The sequence below is a fragment of the Hippopotamus amphibius genome, chromosome 17 (assembly GCF_030028045.1).
Source record: "Hippopotamus amphibius kiboko isolate mHipAmp2 chromosome 17, mHipAmp2.hap2, whole genome shotgun sequence".
NCBI classification, from domain to species: domain Eukaryota; kingdom Metazoa; phylum Chordata; class Mammalia; order Artiodactyla; family Hippopotamidae; genus Hippopotamus; species Hippopotamus amphibius.
The window spans coordinates 8862139-8881628 of record NC_080202.1 but is presented as its reverse complement, the minus strand read 5'-3'; the positions used below and the strand labels follow the sequence as shown (position 1 = coordinate 8881628).

The 19490-nt window shown below is 60.0% G+C and overlaps 3 protein-coding genes across 7 annotated transcripts; 2 read left to right on the top strand and 1 right to left on the bottom strand.

Annotated features, from left to right (window-relative positions):
• Positions 1-182: 182 nt before the first annotated feature.
• Positions 183-1347, bottom strand: TMEM256 (transmembrane protein 256). Its single transcript, XM_057713923.1, has 4 exons — positions 1206-1347; positions 873-904; positions 538-618; positions 183-432 (listed from the first exon to the last, which is right to left on the bottom strand). Exons 1-4 carry the CDS (start codon positions 1288-1290, stop codon positions 289-291), a joined length of 342 nt encoding a protein of 113 aa, XP_057569906.1. The 5' UTR covers positions 1291-1347; the 3' UTR covers positions 183-288.
• NLGN2 (neuroligin 2) lies at positions 341-17114 on the top strand. Of its 5 annotated transcripts, none has more exons than XM_057713907.1 (9): positions 341-466; positions 2240-2819; positions 4400-5914; positions 9407-9457; positions 11604-11753; positions 11928-12113; positions 12236-12428; positions 12787-13383; positions 14194-17114. In XM_057713907.1, exons 3-9 carry the CDS (start codon positions 5458-5460, stop codon positions 15065-15067), a joined length of 2508 nt encoding a protein of 835 aa, XP_057569890.1. In that variant the 5' UTR covers positions 341-466; positions 2240-2819; positions 4400-5457; the 3' UTR covers positions 15068-17114. The 5 variants fall into 5 exon arrangements, with proteins under 5 accessions (XP_057569890.1, XP_057569889.1, XP_057569888.1 ...); XM_057713906.1 differs by lacking the exon at positions 341-466 and adding an exon at positions 1878-1947; XM_057713905.1 differs by lacking the exon at positions 341-466 and having other exon boundaries at positions 2064-2819; positions 5214-5914.
• Positions 17115-17609: 495 nt separating this feature from the next.
• Positions 17610-18928, top strand: SPEM1 (spermatid maturation 1). The gene is made up of 3 exons (XM_057717169.1): positions 17610-17820; positions 17920-17977; positions 18174-18928. The coding sequence occupies exons 1-3, from the start codon at positions 17677-17679 to the stop codon at positions 18896-18898; spliced, it is 927 nt and encodes a 308-aa protein (XP_057573152.1). The 5' UTR covers positions 17610-17676; the 3' UTR covers positions 18899-18928.
• The last annotated feature ends 562 nt before the right edge of the window (positions 18929-19490 follow it).

Below are 19490 nucleotides of genomic sequence, written 5' to 3'. Positions count from 1 at the left end.
AAGAATCTGCATTATTTCAAGCATTCTTTATGACTCGAATGCTCACCAATTTAAGAACCTCATAACAAATTAACTAGAAGTGAACAGTGACTTTCCACCCAGACCCAAGTCCTGCTGAATCGGTCTCAGGAAAGGGAAGGAGTTCAAAGGTTGGTCATCTCTACCCTTCCTCCTTTAAGAGGTTAGAGGAACAAAGACTCCAGAGTTCTTTATTTGCCTTTCTCTTTTAATCCCCTCCCTGCTCCAATTCTAAAAAAAAAAGTACCCAGAAATTAGACACAAGGAATCTCAAAGAGCCAAGGCAAGCCAGCCCAAGAGTAGCAGGCTCCCTCCCACAGGGGCCAAACGCTGGAAGCTGGGGTCTCCACTCAGAGCCTGGTAGTAAAAGGTGGTGCAGAATAAGGTAGTTCCAGAAGCTAGCAGTAACCCGGCCTGAAGGAGATACAAGACAGAAGAATGCAAGCCGGTAAGAAGAGGGCAGGCTAGAGGGAGTGGGTGGGGCTTCGTCAGGGTTGGGGTGGGGGTGGGGGGAATTACCCAGAGGGGCTTTCTGCACAGGGGCACCCCTAATAGGGCCAGGCTGTGTAAGAAGTGATGTTTGTTGGTCTTCTCAAAGAGCTGTAAGAAAAAGAGAAATGGGGGGACTTCAAAGCAACGCAGGATCCTGGCGGGACACAACGGACGAGAGTTCGTCCTCCGACCCCACCTCTCAAGTCCCAGCTTGCCCCTCCCTCAGGCACCCAGGCCTCAGATTTGCATGCCTTGCCCCTCCAGAGACCCGCGCTCCGCCCGTCCCCTGCTTCCCTCAGGGACCCCAGACTTTGTGCCCTCATAGACCCCGAAGCCGAGAGGAACCAGCGCAGTTACTTCACCTCCTTCGCGTAGGCATCCGGAAACTGGGCTCCTGTGGAAAGGAGAAGCAAAGGTTACCAGTCCCAGCGCCAACTTCGACCGCCCCCACTCCTGGGGGTACCCAGGTGGATGCGGGCGAGAAAGGGCGCTCCCAGTAGGCTTCTGATTGGTGGAAACACGCATCGGGCAGTTCTTGGAACCAACTGGACCAGGCTGAGGGACTTTAAAAGGTTTAGGGCTCCGCGGGCTGTCTGTTCGATCCGAGGGCTGGACGCTTCGCATAGACTCCGCCTCTGCACCAGACCCTAAATATCACCCCAACACAATCCCAGCTCCATCCCCAGCCCCCTGACCGTGCGCCCCGTAGGAGGCCAAGCCTAAGGCTCCAGCTCCGGACAAGGCGCCCAGGCGGCGGAAAGCAGCCCCCGGACCGGCCATGGCAGCGGATGGTCACGCGCCGGACGAACACCGCCCTGGCCACCCAAGAGGCCAGCCAATCCCGACCTCCCATGCAAATAAGGTCCGCAGGTGCCCAATCCGGGCCGTGTTCATTTCAGCGCCCAGGTCCTCACTGGGGTACTTGGGCCTTTGTAAAACCTCTGTTGAGTGGCGAAGACGTCTGGCGGGCGGAGAAACCAGAACCAATTAGGAGCGGAGGAGCAGAGCAGTGGAGGCGGGGTTGGGGGGGCGGGACTAGAGGATTTGCGTCACGGATTGGCCCACTTTCCAAGTTGATACCCTCTTCTAACACCTCCCCCCTAACCCGCGGCCAATTTCCAAAGATCCCGGTCGCCTTGCGAAGTTCCGCCCCTTTCCCCACAAGCTCCTCCTTTTCAGCTTTAAAGCAGACCCACTCACCAAAAGAGGCGGCCCTACGGATAGCGAAGCCCCACCCATCACCGTTAAACCCCGCCCCACAACCCAAATGACCCCTCCTCCAGAACCGAAGGCTCCGCCTTTTTTGTATGATGCCCCGCCCCTTAGAGTTCACCCCCCCCCCCCCCCCCCAACTAACTGCGAGAACCCGGAGGGTGGGAGATCACCGGAGGGGGATGTCTCCATCCTGTCCTGCTAGCCTGCTTTGTCCATCCGTCGGTCTGTCCACTCCCGCCCCCTTCCACCTTCTCCAATCCCCCCCACACTCTGGAGGGCGGGCGGGCAGGCGGTTGCGAGCGAGGGGTGTGCGCCGCTCTTTCGGCAGGGGGCGGGGGAGGCGGCCGCGCGGTGACGCGCGGGGCTGCTGCGGCTGCTCCGCCGGCGGATCATCACTCTCGGGCTGGGATGGACGCGGGGCGGGCGGGCCCTGGCGCGCGGGGCCAGGAGTCCGGGCCTCCCGGCTGCTGAGCGTTCCCCGAAGCCTCCCCCTTACCCCTGCTTTCCCTCCTAGGATCCGTGCCGACCCCCGCCCTGGGGCTCCAGACTCGGCTCCCGCCCTCCTCTGACTCTCCGGACCTCCCCCTCCCGCCCGCCCTCGGGATCGACTAGATCCCTCCCCCTCCCTGAGGATTCCGGCTGGATCCCTGCCCCTGCACCGCGGATCCTGCGCTCCCGGGCTTCGGGCCCCTGGGGATTGCCGTGGACTCCTCCTCCCGCACCCGATCCCTTAGGATCCTCCGCCTGTACCGCCTTCTGGTCCCTCGAAGCCAGCCCACGGAGCCAGTGGATCCCTAATCCAGTCCTGTCCCGTTGCCTCCTCCTCCCTCCGCCGTCCCCACTGCGGGGTTCCCTGTTCTTGGGCTCCTCCTGACCCCCTCCCCTACCTCTCCTTTCCCCGGGGATCGACTGGATCCCGGCCCCGCCCCCCGGGGCTGGGGCGATCCCCCTCCCCCGCCGGGTGAGGCGCTGCGGGCGGGGGCTGGGCCTGCGGGGCCGCGGGGGGCTCAGAGGCCGCCGCCCCCCTACCGAAGCCTGTCCGCCCCCTACTCGGAGCCCTGGATGGAGGCACCACGGCCCCAGGGCTGAGCCAGGTAGGAGCTAAACCGGGCCGGGTGGAGGGGGCTGCGTGGCGGTCCATTGGGGTCTCCCTCTCCCCATCTCTCTCCCTGCGCCTGGTTTCCCCCAGCCTGCTCTGTCTGCGTGTCTCCGCCTAGGGATGCTCTCGCCGTGTCTCTGCGTCTCGGTCTCTTTGTCTCTGCCTCTCTCCAGCCCATGAATGATCCTTTGAATGGGCCCACAGACCCCGTGTGTTCCCATCTCCCCCTCCCCCTCCTTCTCCCCTTCCCGGCCAAGCCATTTTCCCCACTGCAGGAAGAAGGGGGGGCCTGCGGCCTGAGCCCCCGTCCCTCAACTCTCCCTGGCTGGGGGAGTCAGGCCTGGGCAGGAATGGAGCGAGCAAGGCAGAAGGATGGGGGGGGGGCAAGATGTGGCAGACAGAGATGGGGAGAGCAGGGGAGAGAAAATGGGGGAGACAGAGATAGGGAAAGAGAGAGAAATAGAAGGGGCTTGAGGGAGAAATCTGGGGAAGGGATTTGGAGAGAGAAAGATGAGAAACACCAAAGAGGGAGGTGTAGAAGAGAGAGATGAAAAAAGACTGAGGGGCGAGAGACAAGGCAAGAGCTGGAGCAAGCTGGAAGAGGCCTTGGAAAGATGCTCTGAGGGAGCGCTATGGAGAGGAGAGAGATGGGGGGGGAGGGCTCCAATGGGAGGGAAGAAGGGAGAGAAGCTAGCAGGGAGGAGGCCAGGGGCCCAAAGTACCTTAAGGGGAGGGGGGTGACAGAGGCAGACCTTGTTAGTGGGAGGGGGAGGGGGCAGCAAGGCCATGGAAGCTGAGTCCAGCCTGGCCTAGGCAGAGGAGACCTGAGGGAGCCAGCCCCAAGCCCCCTCCAGGTGATGGGGGAACAGGAGCTTAAGAGGACCTGAATCAAAGGGAGGGCATGACTGGGTGTGTGTGGTAAGGATTCCTGTGTCCTCATCTCTGGAATAAATTGACACCTGCAGAGAGCCACCCGCGGGCTGGCGCCTGGCTCCGAAAACCCCGCGTCAGCAAACAGCTCTGGCGGCTGGGGGGGGGACGGGGGGGGGGCTTGCTGAGATGACCTAGGTGTCTGCCCCTTCAGTCCAATCTGTTCCCTTGTCCTGCCCCTGCTGCCCTGAGCACCCAGGCATCAAGGCAGCAACTGTGGGGGGCTGGCAAGGGGAAGGGAGGTATATAGTTGGAATGGGATGAGAAGAAGCCAAGGCTTGCCCCCAGGGCATGGGTCAAAATGCCATGCATGGAAGAGGAGGTGTCTTGGGTTCAAGGCTGTTCAAGACTGTGGGAGGGAGCCATTGGTGGGTGCATCTGATTCTCCCTAAACCCACCTCAGCATCCCTTCTCCCCAGCCAGAGGCCTGGTCACTAGGGCTAGGTTTTGATTGGCCAACAAGGGGAAAGAGGCAGATTTTTTAGGGTTCTCTACGCCCCCAGTCTCCAGCTCCCCTCAACATATATACTTCTTCCTCTGCTAAGGCTGGGGGAAACTCTAGCATTCTGACTCACGCCTCTGCTCTCCTCTTCATGCCCTGAATGGACCCCATAATCAACCCAGCCCCTTCCCCTCTTCCTCCAGACCCCCCCTCCAGGGTTAAAGCTGCAGCCCGTTGCCGAGGTAACATTGCGGGGCAGCATCCCGTCGCCCAGCAACCGGCTGCAAGATCACGCATCTGTCCCCGGATTTGCCCCTCCAGCATCCCCTTGCTGTCTAGCCCCTGCCTCAAAACACCTAAACTTCCAAGGGGAGAAATGGAGAGGGCCTGGGGTACAGGGGTCTCCCCCACTACACAAATCCGTTGAGAATGGGATGTTGAAGGGAGGGGAAGGTACTGGGCTTGTGCAGTCCCAAAGAAGGCCCAAGTCTGGCCTGGGGTGGGGGTTCAGTGCCATGAAATTACAGCTCCGGAGTAATTAACACCTATAAACAAACCCACCACTTCCTGCTAATTAATGACTTGGTATTTTTATTTTCTCTTCCTTGTCTATCTCATCCCTCCCAGGGAGGTGGGAACTGGGACTCCTGAGTCCCTGAGGAGAGCCTGCCTGGGAGGGATGAACAGCTGGAAGGGGAAGTGCTGGGTCTGGGGACCTTCCCCTCCTTCCCCTCTGGCTGTCCTAGACATTTAACACTTCTTGACCTCACCCCAGCCTCAGACTTTTCTATCTGGGTCCCTGCTGAGAGGAGGGGGTGGTGGCTGGGGTGGGGGGAGGTGCCAAGGGGCCTGAGGATGGAAGAAGGGGGGCAACTTGGTCTGAATTCCGAGTCACTAACCACCTGTCTCTTCTGTTTCCCCATTCCTGTCTGTCTGCCCCGTCCAATTTCCCTTCCCTTCTTGCACCTCTCCTCGTATTTTTCTGTCTGTCCGTCTGTCTGTCCCTCCTCCCCGCAGGTCGGGCCTGCCTTCACCTTCTCCCACTTCCTTCCCCTTCCCCACCCCTCGCCCCCTCCATGGAGAGGAACAGACCCTTTCTCTGTCCAGTCTAACCCAGGTCCCTCCCCACCCCCCTCCTCCCTCCTTTCCCCCGCCCCCTCCTCCCTCCTGGGGCGAGGGGGGCCTCCCTCCCTCTCCCCCCCTTCTCTCTCTCTCCGAGGGGGGGGGGTCCCGGGGAGGGAGGGGGGGTCCCCCGATCAGCATGTGGCTCCTGGCGCTGTGTCTGGTGGGGCTGGCGGGGGCTCAACGGGGGGGAGGGGGTCCCGGCGGCGGCGCCCCGGGCGGCCCGGGCCTGGGTCTCGGCAGCCTCGGGGAGGAGCGCTTCCCAGTGGTGAACACGGCCTACGGGCGAGTGCGCGGCGTGCGGCGCGAGCTCAACAACGAGATCCTGGGCCCGGTCGTGCAGTTCCTGGGCGTGCCCTACGCCACGCCCCCCCTGGGCGCCCGCCGCTTCCAGCCGCCCGAGGCCCCCGCCTCGTGGCCCGGCGTGCGCAACGCCACCACCCTGCCGCCCGCCTGCCCGCAGAACCTGCACGGGGCGCTGCCCGCCATCATGCTGCCCGTGTGGTTCACCGACAACCTGGAGGCGGCCGCCACCTACGTGCAGAACCAGAGCGAGGACTGCCTGTACCTCAACCTCTACGTGCCCACCGAGGACGGTAAGGGCGCGGGCACCGGGCCGGGCCCCCGGTGGACACAGCCCACAGACGTCCATGCAGACCCTCGGGCGCCGGCACGCCCCGGGCCGGGAGCTGGGCCTTCGCGAGGGGCCACGAGGGGCATTGTGTCTCTGCGGGCTCTGCGTGCCCTCTCAGGGTGGTACGGGTCCCTACCAGGCAGTCCCAGGAACAAATCCCACAGCCAGCGCAGAAGCTCTTTGTGTGCCCAGGAGTCGACGGCGAGGGCAGCAGGCACTAGGCTGAGCCCGCCCACCCCCTCCCCACAGAGGCACACACAGAGGGGACACTGAGGGCAATCAGGTGGTGCAGGCATCCGTCAGCTGCCTAGACAGCCACTGCGGCTCTGCCCCATCTCCCACCCCCAGGGCTGGGCTTGTCCCCAGCCAGTGCCCACTTTAGCTACACCTCCACCTCAAGGACAGCAAAGACTCCTCCTTCTCCCCAGGCCAGCATGGACAGAGTCACATGCAGGGCCCCTCCCCTGAGCTGAGTGCCTCTTCCCCAGGATGCTCTGTCTCCTGATCCCTATACACTCCTGAAGGATCAGGGAGGCTCCTTGCCAAGGGCCCCTCTACTCACATCACAGCCGGCCCATCCCCAACAGAACACTTTCCCAGGGCTCTGAGCTGACTGTTCTTGACAGTGAACTCTCCAATTCACCACAGCACTCCTCATAGTCCCCAGCACACTCCCCGGGACAGTTCCCCAGCAGCCAGCCTTCAGCACATCAAGACCAACCAGGGTGTCAGTACCTTACAGCGGCCCACGGCAGAGGGTGATCAGCAGGCCTGCAGCCACCCCAACAGACCATCCTCACAAACAGCCCCCACGTCCTCCTTCTCGCACCCCGTGTCACCACTCCAAAACACCCTGACACCCACAGAGACCATCCACTCTGATAATAACCCCCACAGGCCATTTTCCAACAACTTTACATATAGGTTTGGTACCCAGGGATCCCATGTGTACACCCTACACACCCAACACCCCCACATCATGAACTCAAGTCCCACTAGAGACCAGGAAGTTCAACTACTCACCACTCAGGTCATGTACCCAACTGACCGGCACACTGAGCGTGTGCTCTAGCATCCCACATATCAAAATTCCCAGCACCTTCACGCAGCACACACGCCAACACGTCTCTGGAATTGTGTACCCTATCACCCACAGAGATCCAGGCTCCCCAGTATCCCTGGATATAGATCATGTGCCCTAGTAACACCCATACACAGACTTTTACCCCAGTAACCAGGCACCTGGACCATGTGCTCCAATGGGCCACTCACAGCGCAGTCCCTAGCGGTCTCAACACCTCTCAGACATTGCTTACCCCAACTCTGGCCTAGAGGTCATCAGTATCATACCTCAGGCTGTAACAACACAGGTGGCAACCCTACCCCCTACTCACAATTCAAGTACTCCAATGCCTTGCTCCCTGTACCCAGAGGACATGCCAATCACAGAACACCTCACTACCCCTCCCCCTATAAGCCACGCCTCCTAGCAACCCATACACACACATAATGCACAGAAGTATCTGCTTCAATCCTGTTCCGATTCCCAGCACTCGGATAGACCATTTACCCCAATACGCTCCACACATCCTCCCCAGTACCCCCACACCCTCCTCATGAGAACCATCCACTCCACCTTCCCCTGCCCTCTTGTGGACCACTTACCCCCGTGCCCTCCTACCAGGGAATCAGCCACCCCAGTGCCTCCAAGAGATCATCCGTCTCCACGCTCTCCACTCGTGGACTCTCCACCCACACCTTCAGGTAGAAAGCTGTCCCCCCACCCCCAGCGCCCTGCTCAGTGGGCTATTGTCTCATCAGCCCTCATGTGAAATGTCCACCCAGCACTTCCAACCAAGGGACTGTCCACCCCAATACCTCCACACAAATAGTCCACCCCGCCCCCATACCACCCATGCCCACACCTTCTGTATTTTTAACCATCGCTTATTGCAGACCTGCTTGGGGCCTGACACATTCAGGTGATCTCACTGAATCTTCACACCAGCTCTGGGAGGAAGAGGTTGACTCAGGCGTGCACGCGCACACACACACACACACACACACACACACAGTCACACACACTCAAACATACACACCCGCACACTTAGTATTCTCACGCACACATATGCCCTGCTGACTTCATCCCCATCCCCATCTGGTCAGAGAAGAACAGGCCTTGATCCTAATGGGTCCCCTTGGGGCCATCATCACCAGTTGGGAGAAGCCTTCCAGCCTCAGCCTTGCTGACCCATCCCTCCCCATACTGGTCTCCAGGCCATCGAGGAGAATTTGATCAGCCTGGGAGAACCCCTCAGACCCTCTGGGTTCTAGTTCTCCCTTGATCAATCCCCCAATCTGAAAGAAGCCTAGAACCAAACTCTGAGCCCAGTCTGGGGCCTTTTCTCGACCTGGGGCACACTGTGTGCCTTCCAGTACCTCCTGGCACCTTACATGTCAGGCTGGCTCAGGGCACTGTGTTTCCTATGCCCTATTTGTGGACTGAACCCCCAGTTGGGGAGGGGGGATTTTTGGCATTTAGAGCAGGGGCTGGGGGTGGGGCTGGTGCCCCTGGTGGAAAGTTTACCATTTGGAGGGGAGAAGAGCAGGCCTGGGTAAGGGATGAGGTTGGTGGGGGGTCAGAGGGAAGAGGAGTGGAGGGCAAGACCTGATGACCCCTTTCCCTGCTTCAACCCACACTGGGAGATGGGGTGAGAAGTCAGGCTTGTGAGTGTGGATGGAAGGGAAATGCTGGCTGGTGAGAGGCGGGGGAGGTGGACAGGCAGCCCTTGCTGACCTTCTCCCAGCCTGCCAGTGGAGAGCTGAGCGCTTCCAGGGGCTGTGAGCTGCGGGGACGGGCTGCCCCCAATCCCATCCTACCCTCTGCCCTCCAGATTGGTCCAGAGGGAAGCAGAGTCCTTTCTGCTGCAACCCCTCCTCTGTACAGCCTGGGGGAGTGGGCAGGTGCTTGGCTGGTCCTGAAGAGGGCCTGCATGAGTGGTGGCCACCCCCCAGCGGGGGGCACAGCTGGCCTTGGGCTCCCAAGCTCCCGGGTTGGCTTCCTTTCCCCTCCCACCCACCCCACCTCTAACAGCGTTTCATTTCCAGCAATTAGCAAACACTTGGACAAGCCAAATCCTTTCCAGCCAATTCAATATGTCTTAAGACAGGCCTCAGCCCACTCAGGCACCCCACCCCCCCAAAACCAGCCTTTTCTTTGGGGCATGACTTTTTCCGGGGAGGGGAACAAAATTTGGGTTGTAGAAAAGTTTTTCTCTTTTCTTGGTTTCTTTTTCTTGCAAACAAATTTTGCTTTTTTTGGCTTATTTTTTCTGCCCCTCACCCTCCCCTTTTCTGCTTTCTCTCCTCCCCTCCCCATCCACCACCTCCCCCCGACCCCCATCTTTCCCCACAAAATTGTCCTTTTTTCTCTGTTTTGTGTTCCCGGTCTTAGGTCCGCTCACAAAAAAACGTGACGAGGCGACGCTCAATCCGCCAGACACAGGTAGATTTAAAAATCCCGCTGCTGCATGTGGTTGCTGATAAGAGGACGTTCTCAGCCCTGCCCCTAACTAAATGCCCCCACTGCCCTCAAGGCCCCACAGTCATTTTCCCAACTAAACACGAAAAAGAAAAGAAAAGAAAAATTTGTAATAATTGGAAAAAAGAATTATGAAAACTTCAAACGAAATTTGAACAATGTTGGACCCACTAGAAAACCGGCAAGAAAAACTTAAACCTGGCAAAAATAAAGTGGAAAAAGAAATTGAAATGACAGAAAACAAAAACAAAAAACACAAAACACCAAAGAATTGGATTAAATGTTTAGTTTGACGGAAACTTGGACTGTTTTGAAACTTGTGAAATGTAACATTTGAAAAAACTATTTTAATTTGGAGCAAAGCGACATTTGAAAAAAAAAATTTAAGTTGGCAAATTGATGACACAATTGAAACATCAGAAACCTGCTACAATTTCCAAAACAAAAAAGCCTGTCCAATGCAGAAAACGCACATTTGAAGCAAATTAAAGAATTTGGAAATTTTTGAAAACAGGGCCCAATATCTTGAAGTTTCACCACAAAATTTTGAAAAAGTACAAAGAACTTTTTTCTTTTTTTCTTTTTTTCCAAAAATGGATCTTTTTGGTTTTTTGTTTTTTCGGTTTTTTTTTTTTTCTTATCTTGTTGAATCTGCCCCGAGAGCTTCTGGCTTTTTGGTTGTTGTTTTTTCTTTCTTTCTTCTTTCTTGATCCTGTTTTTTTGTTGTTGGTTTTGAATTCTTGTTGCCCCAGCCCCCCTTCCTGCTCCTTCCCTTTCTGACTCCCCCTCCCCCCCCACTGCTGGGAGTGGAGGTGCTGGGTGGGGAAGAGGGGGGAGGAGTGAGGACATTTAGGACAGGACCTCGCAGGGAAGGAGACCAGCCTGAACTGTTGGAAGCCCACTGGAGGTTCAGGAACAAAGGGAAGAACAGGATTTGGGGAGGACACACAGAGGGCACTGCCCACCTAGGAGCTTCTGGCCAAAGTCAGGTGGAAGGAGGTGGCAGAGATGGTCTAAGAGACAGGAGGCAGGAAGCTGTCTGGGGGGTGGGGGTGGGGCGGAGAGGAGGTCTTAGTGACCTGTTGGTTGACCTTCTGCCAGGAGGGAAGTTTCTAGTGGGAGGAGGGAGGCAGGCAGAGGCACTGGGGACCAGCTGTGGAGGCCCAGGCCTGGCTCTTGTTTGCTGAGTGCCCAGGCTGGTCAGAGATTGCAGGTGTCAAGCAAGAGGAGGGCCTGGAGGCCAAGAGTAATGCCAGCCCAGGCACTGTGGCTGCATCTTGGAAGAGCTGCGGGGTCTGGGACCCTGGCAAGCCCTCTCAGATTCCCACCCTCTTCTAGAATTAGTTATCCCTCAGTCCAGTCTGTAGTGCCTCAAGGGCCTTCTACATATGGCAGTGATCATGGGATCCTTTGGGCACATGGCAGGAGGGGTGCAGAACTCAGGGCTCAGGCGGGTTTGGGGGGATCTGAGACTAGAGAGCTGCACCCTGGCTTCATTAAGCAGGCTCTTTCCCACCTTGCCTCCTCCTGCCACAGTAATTAGGCTGGGGGTTGTCATGGTAACTGGGGAGGCGACCTAGAAAGGAATTAGGGCGGGGAGGAGACCAAGCCCCCAGGGACCCTAGGGCCTGGCACCCCCTCACCCACAGACCAGGCTACCATGTGGAGCTGAGGCCCAAGGCCTGAGTCTGAGGAAACGCCAGGACCCTCCCAGCATCTCTAGCTCTAGTGCCAGCCTTGGGAGCTCGCTCTTCCTAGGAGCAGGAAGGAGATTTGCTGTGTGTGTGTGGGGAGGGGCTCCCCTGGATCCAGCAGGTGCCCTGAGGAGGGCCGCCCCCCACCCCTGCCTCTGTTAGGCTTCTTGGAAGGTCTGCCAGATATTTGGAGAAGTTCTGTGGGGCAGGCCAGCAGGAGGTGGGGAGGGACCGTCCGCCAGGGCGAGCTGGGGACGGAGGGAGGGGAATCCGGTCTTGCCCCCCAGGGTTGAGAGTGACATGTCCCCTGAGCTCCGGGCTGGAAATCAGCAGGCCTGGGAGCTGGGCGGTGCTGCTTCTGGTCTGACTGTGTCCTTGTCCCCCACCCCCGGCCCACCCACCCCGTCCCCACACAGATATCCGGGACTCCGGGAAGAAGCCAGTGATGCTGTTTCTGCATGGCGGCTCCTACATGGAGGGTACCGGGAACATGTTCGATGGCTCTGTCCTGGCTGCCTATGGCAACGTCATTGTAGCCACGCTCAACTACCGGCTGGGGGTGCTCGGTGAGGGTGGGCAGCCAACTCTAGGGTCTGGAGTCTGGGAGGAGGGCCTGCTGGTGGGGTTCTTCTAAACCCAGCAGAAGCAGAATGGCTTCTGGGCTGGACTTGAGCTGCCCAGAAAGAGGGCAAGCACGCTGTGACACCCCCAGGAAGCCCCCTTTCTTCCTCTACCCCCAGGTTTTCTCAGCACCGGGGACCAGGCTGCAAAAGGCAACTATGGACTCCTGGACCAGATCCAGGCCCTGCGCTGGCTCAGTGAGAACATCGCCCACTTTGGGGGCGACCCCGAGCGCATCACCATCTTCGGGTCTGGGGCAGGGGCCTCCTGTGTCAACCTTCTGATCCTCTCCCACCACTCGGAAGGTACCAGCCACCTCCTCAGCCTGCCCCTCCTGTCCCCTTTCCTACACCCCTGACCCCACCAGGTCCCCCTTCTCCTCCCTCAGGCTGACACAGCCCAGCCTAAAGCCCGCCTGTCCCGCCAGGGCTGTTCCAGAAGGCCATTGCCCAGAGCGGCACTGCCATTTCTAGCTGGTCCGTCAACTACCAGCCGCTGAAGTACACGCGGCTGCTGGCGGCCAAGGTGGGCTGTGACCGGGAGGACAGCGCTGAGGCGGTGGAGTGTCTGCGCCGGAAGCCTTCTCGGGAGCTGGTGGACCAGGACGTGCAGCCTGCCCGGTATGGAGGTGGGAGAGGCCAGGTCCAGGCCTCCACTCTCTTTGCTGATGAGGTTGAGGGTGAGAGGTGCCCGCAGGCCACAGGCATTCCATTTATCCAGGAGAGGTGGGCTTCAGGCCCCTCCCGTGGCCTCGCCTTCTCCCGGAAGCCTTCCCTAGGCGGAGGTGTCCAAACAGAGCCAGTGTGCACGAGGCGCCATGAAGTACTTCAGGGAGGACTTCCCCAGAGACCAAGTGCCCTGAAGGGTTCAGAAGGTTTTAACTAGGAGAGAGGGGTCTTCCGAGCACAGGGCTCAGCAGGCTGTGAGCTGAGAGGAGGCCAGTGAACAAGTGATGCGACCTTGACTCCTTCTCCCCAGCTACCACATCGCCTTTGGGCCCGTGGTGGACGGTGATGTCGTCCCTGATGACCCTGAGATCCTGATGCAGCAGGGAGAGTTCCTCAACTATGACATGCTCATCGGTGTCAACCAAGGAGAGGGCCTCAAGTTCGTGGAGGACTCAGCAGAGAGCGAGGACGGTGTGTCCGCCAGCGCCTTCGACTTCACGGTCTCCAACTTTGTGGACAACCTGTACGGCTACCCGGAGGGCAAGGATGTGCTGCGGGAGACCATCAAGTTTATGTACACGGACTGGGCCGACCGGGACAATGGCGAGATGCGGCGCAAGACCCTGCTGGCGCTCTTTACCGACCACCAGTGGGTGGCACCGGCTGTGGCCACGGCCAAGCTGCACGCCGACTACCAGTCCCCTGTCTACTTTTACACCTTCTACCACCACTGCCAGGCTGAGGGCCGGCCCGAATGGGCAGATGCAGCACATGGGGATGAGCTACCCTACGTCTTCGGTGTGCCCATGGTGGGTGCCACTGACCTCTTCCCCTGCAACTTCTCCAAGAATGACGTCATGCTCAGCGCCGTGGTCATGACCTACTGGACCAACTTCGCCAAGACTGGGTGAGGGCCAGAGGGGCTGGGTGGGGCACCCCTGCAGGTCAGGGCACACGCACCCTCCATCCTCAGCCCCTTCTCTCCTTCTCCTGCACACGGCCATCCTTCCTCCATCAGGGCGCTCTTGCCTTCCCAGCTCAGACAGCTGCTGGACAGCTCCTCTGTGCGTGTTGGAGATTCAGAAGAGTTGGCCTGAGACGCCCCTGTCTTTTCTGGGGGGTGGGCTCACTCGGTGGCTTTGGTCCTGTGTCTGTCTCTCCTTCCCTCCCGTGCGCACCCACCTCTCTTTCTCCTCCCAGCGCTCGGCCCTGTGTCTGAATGCTCCCGTCTGTGTATCTGAGTATGTGTAAGGGTTTGTGTCTGTCTGTCTCTTTATGGCTGTCTCTACCTCTTTCTCTTGAAATCCATTGATATCTCTGCTCTCTTTGATCTGGTTACTCTTTGCTCGCTGGTTTCCCCCTGGCTGTCTCTCACGTGCTTTTGTCTCTCTGCTTCCATATGTCTCTATCTCATTCAGTCTCAGACTCTGTGTCTGTCACTGGTGGTCTGTCTTTCTCTGCCCTCTCTGCCCCTCTGTCCTCATCTCAGGCTATCTCTGGCAGTCTGGCTTCCTCCCTGTCTGTCTCTCTGTCTGTCCCTGTCTCTGGCAGTTTCTCTGTCTCTTCACATCCGACTCTGCCCCTCTGCCTCTCTCCCCGCCCCCCCAGGTCTACTGCAGCTCTGTCTGTCTCTCTCCGCATTCTTCCCACAGCCCCCACCCTCTGGCGGGAGCCTCGCCCTCACTCCTCCTTTCCCTGCGCCCCCCTGTGTCCACAGCGACCCCAACCAGCCGGTGCCGCAGGACACCAAGTTCATCCACACCAAGCCCAACCGCTTCGAGGAGGTGGTGTGGAGCAAGTTCAACAGCAAGGAGAAGCAGTACCTGCACATCGGCTTGAAGCCGCGCGTGCGCGACAACTACCGCGCCAACAAGGTGGCCTTCTGGCTGGAGCTGGTGCCGCACCTACACAACCTGCACACCGAGCTCTTCACCACCACCACGCGCCTGCCCCCCCACGCCACGCGCTGGCCGCCGCGCCCGCCCCCCGGCGCCCCGGGCACGCGCCGCCCGCCGCCCCCCGCCACCCTGCCGCCCGAGCCCGAGCCCGAGCCGGGCCCCCGGGCCTACGACCGCTTCCCCGGGGACTCCCGGGACTACTCCACGGAGCTCAGCGTCACCGTGGCCGTGGGCGCCTCCCTCCTCTTCCTCAACATCCTCGCCTTCGCCGCCCTCTACTACAAGCGGGACCGGCGGCAGGAGCTGCGGTGCCGGCGGCTCAGCCCCCCGGGCGGCTCGGGCTCCGGCGTGCCCGGCGGGGGCCCCCTGCTGCCCACCGCCGGCCGCGAGCTGCCCCCCGAGGAGGAGCTGGTGTCGCTGCAGCTGAAGCGGGGCGGGGGCGTCGGGGCGGACCCTGCGGAGGCCCTGCGCCCCGCCTGCCCGCCCGACTACACCCTGGCCCTGCGCCGGGCGCCGGACGATGTGCCTCTCTTGGCCCCCGGGGCCCTGACCCTGCTGCCCAGCGGCCTGGGGCCGCCCCCGCCCCCGCCGCCCCCCTCCCTCCATCCCTTCGGGCCCTTCCCCCCGCCTCCCCCCACTGCTACCAGCCACAACAACACGCTCCCCCACCCCCACTCCACCACTCGGGTATAGGGGGCGGCTCGGGGAGGCCCCCCTCCCCAGCCCTCCCGGCCCACGCGGAAGGCAGGGAGGAGGACTTGGCGACAGGCTTTTGTCCTGTGGAGCTGTCACACGTCGAGGAGCATTAGGTGGACATGGGTCTCCTCACCGGGATGCGTGTTTCTCCCGCGCCCATTCTCTTCTCCGGACCTGGGCCTTTGAACAACCGGGGGGGTGTTTTTTTCCCCTCCGTCGGGACACCCGTCTTCGGTGTGAGGAGACGTGGAAGTATTTTCCCACGTGGAGGTGTGCTTTCTCACGAGGGGGTGTGTTTTCCCATGTGCAGGGTGAGGTTTTTTTTTTGCCGCCCTGGACACATGTTGGCTCCCTCAAAGAATTTCTGCGGGCATTTGTACCCCAGAATCCTGTTCCCTCATGCCTTCTCCCACCTCCTCCCTCCTCCCACCCCCCTGGAGACCCTGGAAGTGGTGTGTTCACAAACAGCGACCCTTGGCCACCAGAGGACACAGGGTGGTGCCCGGGAAGAAGCAAAGAAATCACAGCCCCCACCCCTCCGGCCCCGGCGAAGCATGTGTATCCCCCGTGGCACTCGTGAGGTGAAGCACGGTCTCCCCAGGCAGGCCTCGCCTTCCATGACGACAGACACAGAACCTCTGCCGGGGGGCGGGGGGGGAAGGGAGGAGATCCTGCATCCCTGTGCTGCCTGGGAACTTGTCTTCCCATGGGTCAAGGACGCATTTCTGAGTGGAGACATGTTCTTGCATGTGGATGTATGTTTTCCCATGCAGACGGCCCCTGTCTCTCCAGCACTTCCCTGCATCTTCGGGCCTTGGGCCCAGCACTTAACATCTCCTCACACAGCAGGTGGGAACGGACTTCAAACTGACAGAAGCTGAGGGGGATGGACAAACCCTGAGCGGGGTGCTCTGCCCCTCTTTCCCCTAGAGTTGGGGGGGCGGGAGGCATAGCACCTGCCACCCACAGAGGCCATGCATGTTTGACCAAAGCCCTCACTGCGGTCTGAGGGCAGCCCTTCCCTCAGTCCTCAGGCCATTGCTCATCCGTGCCAAACTGGTGAGGTGGGTTTGAGGGGCAAAGACCCCCTAAGTGTGCCAAGGATTCCCCCGTCCTGGGCCAGGGCAGGTGGGATGCAGGAGGGGGGGAGGTGGCAGCTAAAGGGGTCCTGCCCGTGTCCCTCTTCTCTCCTCACTGTGTCTCACCCCTCCCTCTCTGCCTCTGTTCTCCCTCCCCTCATTGCTGTCCCCCTCTGAAGCCGACCCTTCCTGACGTCAAGACAGTTTCTCCCCTCAGCTGCCCACCCCCTCCTTTGGCCTGCCCCCTCTCCCCTGGGCCGCCAGGGCACAAGGGAAGGAGCGGTGGAGGGGGAAGGGGAGGAGAGCAGGGGAGAAAGGCTTCCCAGGACAGGTTGGGGGGAGAATGGGGTCAGCTGTGCTGAGGAACAGATGGTGGGGGACGGGGCTTGGGCAGACACCAGCAGGAAGAATTTGATTCGAAGGGACACGTGTCCGGTGACTGCCCAAAGAGAAAGGGTTTGGGCCTCTGGGGAAAGGAAGAATGTCAGGGAGGGTTTCAAGGGACACCAGCGGAGACGGAGCCAGTCCTCTCCACTGGCCTTTCGTGGGTTCCTTAGTGCCAAATGTGAGCAAGCGGTGGAGTGCTGTCTTCCACTGCCGCCCGAATCCAGAATCCCTGGTCTTGGCTCCCCAGAACTTTGCCTCCTGACTGTCCCTTCTGCCCCCACCTCCACCCATGGAAACTTAGTTCTTTTTCCACCCCTTCCCCTGCCTGGTCTAGCTCCTTTCCAAACAGCCATGCCCTCTAAACACTAGGGACCTGGGCCCTGAACCCTGTAGACAGATGCCCCCAAAATTGGGGCATGGGAGGGGGGCTGGGGGACCCCATGATTCAGCCACGGACTCCAATGCCCAGCCCCTCTCCCCAGAACAATTCCCTGACAATCCCCTGTCCCCACCCCAACCCTTCGCGGCTCTGTACACATTTTTAAACCTGGCAAAAGATGAAGAGAATATTGTAAATATAAAAGTTTAACTGTTGGTTTTGCCTGCTGTTGTGTTAGGAGGTGGGGGAGGGGCGCTAAAGAAACCAGCCTTGGAGAAGTGACTCTGCCGATGAGGGAGGAGGAGGGGGTCCGGGCCCACAGCCCTTTTCAGTGAACAGCTCTGAGGTCTGAGAGAAAGGGGGAGTGGGTGCTGGGGTGAGGTCGTCATGGAAATGGGGTTTTGGGGGGAGTTAAGATCAGGACTAGTGTCTGTGCAGGGGTAAGAGCCTGGCATAGAAGACCGAGCAGGGGCTGATAGGGGCAGACACCAGGCAGGCCAGAGGGCTTATGGGCTGGTCCAGGTGGCTGGCTACTGGAGAGGTGTGCAAGGTGAAGGGTTTGGCCTCTGCTAAGGACTGGCCCAGGCTGGAGGGTCAAACATGGGCGCAGGACTCTCCCTCCTGGCACATTGTGAGGGGGAGTCCCCCATCATTGTGACCCGCTTACCCCCAGGAGCCTCTGGGACAGGAAGGCGGGCTGATGGGTACTGTGGGCACAGTGGGCTGGGGGTCTAGGGGCCCCGGTGGCCCTAGGGACCCCCATGGCCATGGCTGAGCGGCCCCGGCCCGGGTGGGCCTCATATCACAGCCCCAACACTAACAACTGCCAGGACCTGGGCAACTCCATCCTGCTGCTGCTGGGCCTGGTCATCTGCATTAACATTGGCATCAATATGGTGACGCTGGTCAGGGCAGGGCCAGGTGGGAGGGTGCTGGCAGGATGGCTGGGGGGCAGGCCTGGTGGCCAGGGCCTGCCTGGGGTAACCGTGTCCTCCCCCACCTAGCTCTGGCGCAGACTCCGTGGCTTCTTACACCAAGCGTTCCATGTCATTTGTGAGAAAGGTAAGTGGGGGATGGGGGAGTCCCATAGGAAGGGCAGAAACCAGGTGTTCTGGCCCTGAACTTAAGCTGGTCCCTTCCCCTCCCACTCTCCTCTCCCAAACACCATAACTGTGCAGCTTCTCTTCCTGCACCCTACCTCTCCATCCCTGTAGGAGCCAGGCTCCCCACCAGCCTCTCACCTCTCCCCGATCCACAGAAGCTTCTAAGTTATGCTCACCTAGGAAGCAGACCCAGCCCCTGAAGCAGAGCTCCCCTGCAGTCCACCTTCGATGCACCATGGACCCTGTGAAAATGACCGTGACCCCCCCACCCACTCGCCGCCATCGCCGTCAAGGCTCTTCAGTGCGCCGTGCCCACCACCCCGCAGCCCGGGCCCCTGACACTGATGACGAAGATGAGAAGGCCCCACGTCAGCGCACAGCAATCTGCTCCCACAACTGGGATTGCCCCGAGGACTGGGAAGGCTTACAATCCACACAGGCGTTCTGGACTCCCTGGGGCCAGGACGCTGTGGAGCCGCCTACCCAGACCATCCGCTTCCAGCAAACTGTAGAGGGAAGGCCCCTCAAAAGAGAGATGCAGTCAGAGCTGGGCCTAGAGGCCTATGTGTACCCTGTGAACCCCCCACCCCCCAGCCCTCAGGTCCTGAGCCACAAGAACAGTGGAGGGGGGGCCCAGGCAGAGCAGGAGCAGAGCTCGCCAGCCCAGCCACCCATCCTGGGCCCAGCCAACGTTCCGGACATCCCTCGGCGCCGCTCCTCAGGGCGCATAGCCTATGATGCCAGAGACATGAGGCGGCGGCTGCGGGAGCTGACCCGGGAGGTGGAGGCCCTGTCCCACTGTTACCCCCTGGCCTCCAGATCCAGCATGGCTGAGGGGATGGGGAAGGACTGGGTATACCATCCCCTGACAGAGAGGTGACTGGGAGAATAAAAAGAAGAGAGGAGGTGGTTTGTGGTGGTGTCGGGGGTGCCAGGGCCCACACAGCACCCAGAAGCCTGGTTGCTAAGGAAATGATCTCCCTGGCAACAGGGCCTACAGAGTCCTGAGGACCCTCATCAACCTCTTGGCTTCACCAGGCCCTGTCCTCAGCCTTTACCCAGGCCCTTCTTGGTTCCAAGGCCCCCACCTGCCTCTACTCTGTTTTCTTTAGTGCCCAGGGAAGCTGCCCAGATCCCACTCCAGATCCCACTGTACTCGAGGGGAGACCCTCATCCCCATGGCCCCAACCCCTCAGAGGTCTGGCTCCTGCCAGAGAGCCCAGGTTTAGGTCGCAGCTACAGGTGAGGCGTGGTCCCTCTGAAGCCCTGGTTTCTTTGGGGAGGGATGCTGAGAGTGAGGGTACCCAGGCCCTCACAGTTCCCCAGTCAGAACCCGAAGCTCCTGTACCCTCGAGCAGGACTGGAGCAGAGGATAAAGTGTGGAGGACACTCTCAAGGGCTGCCGCCACATGACGTCACAGCCCCCTGTGACCCCACTCCTCTGATCAGCACCTCCGTGTCACACACGAAGA

What these genes read in the sequence shown, in the direction of transcription:
- TMEM256 (XM_057713923.1), bottom strand. Translation starts at nt 1,290, where the DNA reads ATGGCCGGTCCGGGGGCTGCTTTCCGCCGCCTGGGCGCCTTGTCCGGA. An exon ending in GGCCTCCTACGGGGCGCACG is followed by an intron (nt 905 to 1,205) that starts GTCAGGGGGCTG and finishes TCCTTTCCACAG; the next exon opens with GAGCCCAGTTTCCGGATGCC. An exon ending in TGTGCAGAAAGCCCCTCTGG is followed by an intron (nt 433 to 537) that starts GTAATTCCCCCC and finishes TATCTCCTTCAG; the next exon opens with GCCGGGTTACTGCTAGCTTC.
- NLGN2 (XM_057713907.1), top strand. Translation starts at nt 5,458, where the DNA reads ATGTGGCTCCTGGCGCTGTGTCTGGTGGGGCTGGCGGGGGCTCAACGG. An exon ending in CTACGTGCCCACCGAGGACG is followed by an intron (nt 5,915 to 9,406) that starts GTAAGGGCGCGG and finishes TCCCGGTCTTAG; the next exon opens with GTCCGCTCACAAAAAAACGT. An exon ending in ACCAACTTCGCCAAGACTGG is followed by an intron (nt 13,384 to 14,193) that starts GTGAGGGCCAGA and finishes CTGTGTCCACAG; the next exon opens with CGACCCCAACCAGCCGGTGC.
- SPEM1 (XM_057717169.1), top strand. Translation starts at nt 17,677, where the DNA reads ATGGCCATGGCTGAGCGGCCCCGGCCCGGGTGGGCCTCATATCACAGC. An exon ending in GCATCAATATGGTGACGCTG is followed by an intron (nt 17,821 to 17,919) that starts GTCAGGGCAGGG and finishes TCCCCCACCTAG; the next exon opens with CTCTGGCGCAGACTCCGTGG. An exon ending in CCATGTCATTTGTGAGAAAG is followed by an intron (nt 17,978 to 18,173) that starts GTAAGTGGGGGA and finishes CCCGATCCACAG; the next exon opens with AAGCTTCTAAGTTATGCTCA.